General features: G+C 62.2%; 1 protein-coding gene across 1 annotated transcript; it reads right to left on the reverse strand.

Moving 5' to 3' along the window:
* Positions 1–2,695: 2,695 nt before the first annotated feature.
* LOC104637720 (brain-specific homeobox/POU domain protein 3) lies at positions 2,696–4,377 on the reverse strand. The gene is made up of 2 exons (XM_075763048.1): positions 4,218–4,377; positions 2,696–3,601 (listed from the first exon to the last, which is right to left on the reverse strand). The coding sequence occupies exons 1-2, from the start codon at positions 4,335–4,337 to the stop codon at positions 2,696–2,698; spliced, it is 1,026 nt and encodes a 341-aa protein (XP_075619163.1). The 5' UTR covers positions 4,338–4,377.
* Positions 4,378–6,182: the final 1,805 nt, after the last annotated feature.

The following is a 6,182-nucleotide window of genomic DNA, read 5'->3' on the forward strand; positions in this document are numbered from 1 at the left end:
TATGTCTGCGAGGGAGAGCCGGGGAAAGGGCGGGGGGGGGAGAGCGAACAGGGCCCTGCTAATGCTGCGCGGAGCTGATTCTCCAAGGCCCCCCCGGGCAGCACTCAGCATCCAGCCTTCATTAAAATTTCATCGCCAGCACTTGGCCAAGGTCTATTTATGAAAATGCGCTTTTCGCTTCATGGAAAAAACAGGAACGGAGCGAAAGAACAAAGGCGGGGATGGGGTTTTGCGAAGCGCCCAGGAACGGAGCCGTGCGGCCGCAGATGTGCGGGCCGGGGGGGGCCGGGGCTGGTGGCGGGGGGCCGGGACGCGGTGCTGCTCCCGTTCGCACCGTGCAGGCAGGGCAGGCAGGGCTCTGCCCGTCACCGCCGAGCCTGCCCCGCTCGCTCAGGTGAAGCTGCTCTTCCGACAGTTATTTCGGGCGCTGCGCGATTTTCCCTCTTTTCAGCTTATTTTATCATTTTGTTTTCCCCTGTAAATTCTGCGGATTCGGGAGCCGCTCCATCCTGCCGCAGGGCCCCGGCTGTCGGGGTGCAGCATCGCACCCCCGCTCCCTCCGCACGCACCGCTCCGTGCCTTCGGATGTTCCCCCGCCCCGTCCCCGTCCCTCCCCCGAATAAGTTCTCAAACAAACAAACATGAAACCACAAAGCATGGAACCCCCCCCCCTTTTTCCGTGCCCCCCCCGGGACAGAGCACAGCCCGAGGGATGCTCCCCCCGCCGCCCAGCTGCCGGGCGGTTTGCGCTCGATCCGGGTGAGGGTTCGGTGCCAGCGGCTGCGGGAGACGAAACTCGGGGACGAGCGGAGTTAAAATACCCTTTTCTCAAGTCGCACCTCGATCAGGGCCGGGGAGGTGGCAGAAGATGCCTGGAGGGATCCCCCCACACCCCGGGAAGGGGGGTGGCGAGGGGCACGGCCCGTGGCCGCAGTCGTTTGCGGGAGAGCCCGGGCGATGCGGGCTGCGCTCCGCCCGACCCCGGCCAACGAATTTAGCCCGTGGGAGCATCGCCCGGGCTTCAAAGCAAAACCCACCCCGGGACCGACACGTGGGGCTTCAAAACACACAGAATTTGGGCTGGTCCCGGGTGGGGAAAGGACGAAAACACGCACACCCCCCGCCCCCGGCTTCAGACCCCGCTGGAGCCGCCGGCGGGGCTGAAAAAAACGGCGGGTCCGCTCGGGGCGAGCCCCCCGCTCCGTCCCGGGGTGGGGAAAGGCAGCTCTGCCCGGATTTCGTTGCCTTTCGTTGCGTTTCGTTTCTTTCCCCGCGGAGGTGGAAGGGCCGAGCCCCGATCCCGACCGGAGCCGGCGGCCGGAGGCGGCGGGGATGGGCTGGAGGAGCCGCCCCGGGAAAGGGGCTCCCCGGGCCGGGGGGGGGGGGGGGCTGCCCGGAGCCCTGCCCGGCGGCCGCAGTAACTCCATGAGGCAGGAGGGTGAGGTAAAACGTGCATGATTTATTTGAAATGCTGCAGCGTACACAGACACCAAATTTCATTCAGCACACACACAGCGAAACGAAATCTCGTTTAATTTAAAAAAAAAAAAAAAAAAAAGAGGAAAAGGAGGCAAATTTCTCTATTAAATATGCAAAGCAAAAAAAAAAAAAAAAGTATTCTTGCCTTAGAAAGTGCAGAGTTCCCTATTTGCAAAGGCAGCCGCCCCCGCGGGGGGTCGGGGCTGCCCGGGCATCCCCGCTGCCCCGGGCCGGTCCCGCCACGGCCGCGCCGCTCCTGTGAGCCCCAATGACTTGATTGTCGAAGCGTAGGAATTCTTTTTTATCATATCATACGGATATCGAACAGTTTGAGTGAAACCAAAGCAAAATAAATCTCAATTTTCCCCGAACAAACCGCGACTCCAGGGACGTGCCAAATTTTTTTTTTTTATTCTTTTCTCTTTTTTTTTTAATCCTTTTTTTTTTCTTTCTTTCTTTTTTTTTCCTTCTTTTTTAATTTAGCCGATGAGGTAGAAACAGAAACGTTATTGCAAAAATGCGATGGGTTTGCTGGGGGCAAGGGAGAGCGAACAAAACCATGCAAGTGCGTGTGTGTGCGTGTGTGTGCGGGGGGACCCCGGCAGCGAGCGCGGGGAGCGCGGGCCGGCACCTCCATATTTACAGCCGTCCGGGGCAGCTTCCAGCTCGTTTTCTTTCTTATTTGTTTTAATTTTTTTTCTTTTTTTCTTTTTTTTTTTAATTTTTAATTTTGTAAAAGAAGAGGACCGGGCACCCAGGAGACAGCGGTGCCGTGGCCTCCGCCTGCATGGCCGAGCCGGGAAGGAGCGAGGGGCTGCAACAAAGACCCGCTGGGCTCTCGCCGCTGCTGCCCTGACTCCGGGCACCCCAAAACTCCCCCCCTAGGCCTTTCGTTTTGTCTTTTTCTTTTTCTCCATCTTTTTTTCCAGTTTTATCTACAAAAGCAGTCTGTACCAGTCATAACAGCAGGGCCACTTTGCCCGGGGGGTGAGGAGCAGGCACCAAACTGTTCGCTTCGCTTTGGGCAGGTTTCCCTTTTTTAAGGTTTATTTTTCCTTTTTTTTTTTTTCTTCCCCAATTATTTTTTTAAACAAACGAAAAAAAAACCCCAACAACCCCAAACCCTGCCCGTTTCAGAGGGGCCGGGGGCCAGGACTGCGGCGGGCCGGTTTGGGGGGGGCAGGCACCCCCCCCCACTGCCCTCCCAGCCCCTTCTTCAGTAGGTGGCAGAAAATTTCATCCTTTTCTGCTTCTGTCTCTGATTGCAAAACCAGACCCGCACCACGTTCTTCTTCAAGTCTAACTTCTCGGCGATGGCGGCGATTTTCTCCGAGGAGGGTCGCGGCTGCACGGCGAAATAGGCCTCCAGCGATCGCTTTTCGGGGGCAGCGATGGAGGTGCGCTTGCGTTTCTTGTCACCCCCCGTGTAGATCTCAGGTTTGGTCATTTTCTCCCTCTGGGCCCGCTCGGCCTCCTCCAGCCACGCTTCTAGGATGGGCTTGAGGGCCACCATGTTGTTGTGGGACAAGGTGAGGGACTCAAACCTGCAGATTGTGCTTTGGCTAAGGCAGCCCACCCCCGGGATCTTCAGGTTGGCCAACGCGGAGCCCACGTCCGCCTGGGTCACCCCCAGCTTGATCCTCCGCTGCTTGAACCGCTCGGCAAAGGACTCCAGCTCCCGGGGGTCCGTCTCCGTCTCGGGGCCAGAGATGACAGTGTGGGAAGCGAGGCCGTGAGGGTGGGACATGTTCATAGGCTGGGAGTGGTGGGCCATGTGGTTGATGGCCGACATGTGGGAGTGAGGGTGCGAAGGTGTGGAGCCCACATCCGGGCCCGGCACCCCTCCGAGCGGGAGGGCAGAGTTGAGGTGGTCCAGGAGCTCGCCGTCCAGGCCCTGGGAGGGCTGGTGGTGGTGGTGGTGGGGATGGTGCGTGGTCAGCACGGACGGGTGGTGCAGGTGGACGGAGGACGAGGTAGGAGTGCAGGACACGCTGCTCATGGTGTGGTAGGTGGCATCCGGCTTGAAGGGGTGGGTTTTCTGCGATACTATATCCACAGCGGCCAGTGCCTCAGCACCCCGCAGCAAGGTCTCGTCAAAGCCCGCAAAAATGTTACCCTGGATCTGGACGGGGTGGGGGGATAAAAGTGGGAGTAGAAACAAACCAAAAGAGCGGGAGAGGATTAAAAGGAAAGCAGCGTTACGGAGATCCCACTCTGCCCCTCCAGCAGTGCCTGGGACGGGTGAGATGGACCGAGTTCAACCCGCGTATGTCGTGTGTGTCCCCCCCAAATAAAAGGACCAGGAGCAGGGTGCTGGACCCCGGGCATCCCCCGCCCCGTTCCTCCAGGGCGACCTCCCCAAAACAGAGAGCAGCCCCGCAGAGCCTCCGCTCCCCCGGCTGGCACGGCCGAGTTGGGTCAGACGGCGGCTCCCTCCTAGCCCGGGACCGACCCTCCCCGCTCCGTGCCCGGTTTCCCCAGCCCCTCTCCCCGCTCCGAGCACCCTCGGCGGCAGGGACAGCCCCCAGCGCCCCCGAGCAACCGCCCTGGAGCAGGGAGGGGACCCCCCCAAACCCAGACGGAACCCAAACCCAGACGGAACTCGTCGGCTGCCGAAGTAAGTTGGGGATGGCGCAGGACAGGACGGTCCGCGGGTGCGGACCCCCCCCCCCCCCAAAAAACCCACCCGGGGGGGAGGGGGTGGGGGAGCGCGGAGCCCCGCCGGGGTGCGGGCTTACCTGGGGGGCGGGCAGGCAGGCTCTGCGGATGGCCTCGGAGCTGGTGTGCAGGTGGGGGTACTTGGGCTCGTGCAGGATGGGGTGCATGCTGAACGCCTGCTTGCTGTTCATGGACATCATGGTGGGAGAGGAGCGGAGCGGGGCAGGGCGCTCCGGGCAGCCCGGCTCCGGGGGCGCGGTATTGTCTGTCTCCGCCGCCCGGCATCAATGGCATTATAGCCCGGCCCCCCCGCCCCCCCGCCCGCTCATTGGACGGGTTTCGGGAGGCACCTCCCACCGCCCGCCCCCGGGCAGTGAGCTCACCCCCCCCCCTCCGGTTGTACCCCCCCCCCCCCAAACGGGGGCTCACCCCCCCCTGCCCCCCGCCCCGGCACTGCGCAGCCCCGGGGGTCCCCGCCACCGCGCCGCTCTCCCGGTCCCCCCCGCCTCCCGTCGCGGGGATGGGGGGGGGGGGTGTCGCTCCGGGGTCCCTCCAGCCCGCACCGGCGGCGGGGGGATGCTGCTGCCGCCGGGTCCTGCTCCCGCCCCGGAACGCCGCCGTCGAGCAGCCCCGCGGCTCGGCTCGGCTCGGTACGGCCCGGTACGGTATGGTACTGCCCGGCACGGTACGGTACTGCCCGGCACGGCCCGACACGGCACGGCACGGTACGGCCCGACACGGTCCGACTCAGCCCGGCCCGGCACGGTACGGTACGGCCGCCGATGTGCCCCGGCTGCATCCTCCTGCCCGGCTCTGCCCGCCCTGCCGAAACCCTGCCTGACATCTGCCCGGCCCCTGCCCGGCCCCCGTCTAGCCCTGCCCGGCCCCTGCCCGCCCTGCCCGCCGCTCCGAGCTGGCTTTCCCCCCCGGGGGGGATTCGGGGAGCAGAGCAGACCCCAGCCCGGGTGTGAGCAGGAGCCTTCCCGATCCCCCTTCTCCTTCTCTGGAGGGAAAAAGTACCTTGGGTTAAAAACCATAAGAACAATAAGGAAAACTTTCACCAACTTTTTTTTTTTTTTTGCCCTGTTTCGGGGAAGCTACCTGGCTCGATTACCCAAATCCTCCTGCCAGTGCGGTGTCCCACGGGCTCCGCGTCTGTCTGTCTGTCTCTGCAACGTCTCTGTCCTCCCCTCTCCAGCCCATTGCTGCCTGTTTCTGCCTGACGGTCTTTCTGCCTCCGAACTTACCCATCCACATGAATTTCCAGGCAGCCCGCTGCCCATGGCGTTTCCTCTCCTCCCCGCCTGCCACCAAGCCTGGATCCTATTGCTGCAAGAAAAAAAAAGCGTGGAGGTGAAGTTTGACGGTCGCATGCTGGATGGGGGGGGCTGTGCAGCCCCCCAGCTGCTCCCAGCCCTGCGGAAAGGCGCACGAGAGGTGTAAGAGGCAGCAGCACTGTCAGCCCAGAGCAGGGGGACTGATGGAGGGGGACCCCCAGCGCCTGCTGGAGATGGGGACAGCGGCCATGGGGTTGATGGAGGATGGAAGGGTGCTTGGTCGCGCTCAGAGCGAATGCCTTCTCAAGGGAACAGTGTGTCTTCATCCAGCCCAGAAAATCCAGCCGCAGCAATGTGTGTAAGGACAACAGTGCCGGTGTTTTAGGAGTCAGGGCTAGTATCAGCTTTCCTGGCCCCTTCTCTGCAGAGCCAGCACACGGCATCCTCTGAGGCGTCCCTTCTCCTGGGGACCCTGCCGGGCACCTTGGCTCACACGGGGTCACAAGAGTCACAAGGGAAGGCAAGTCCTAACCTAATCGCAGCCTTACCTGGGAGGCTGAAGTGTCCCCCAAAAGATGGTGCTTTGGCTCTGGGCATGCATGGGGAAAGGTCAGATCCCGTGACAGGAGACTTTGAGAGCAACCATCACGATGTGTGGTGCTGCCCAGGCAGAGCCACCAAACAGCGATGCTTCTGCAGCGAGAAGGTCCCTAGACTAGACCTGCGTAGCACGTCAGTTGTGCAGAGGGATGGAGGAGACGCCACAGG

Source organism: Balearica regulorum, chromosome 11, assembly GCF_011004875.1.
Source record: "Balearica regulorum gibbericeps isolate bBalReg1 chromosome 11, bBalReg1.pri, whole genome shotgun sequence".
NCBI classification, from domain to species: domain Eukaryota; kingdom Metazoa; phylum Chordata; class Aves; order Gruiformes; family Gruidae; genus Balearica; species Balearica regulorum.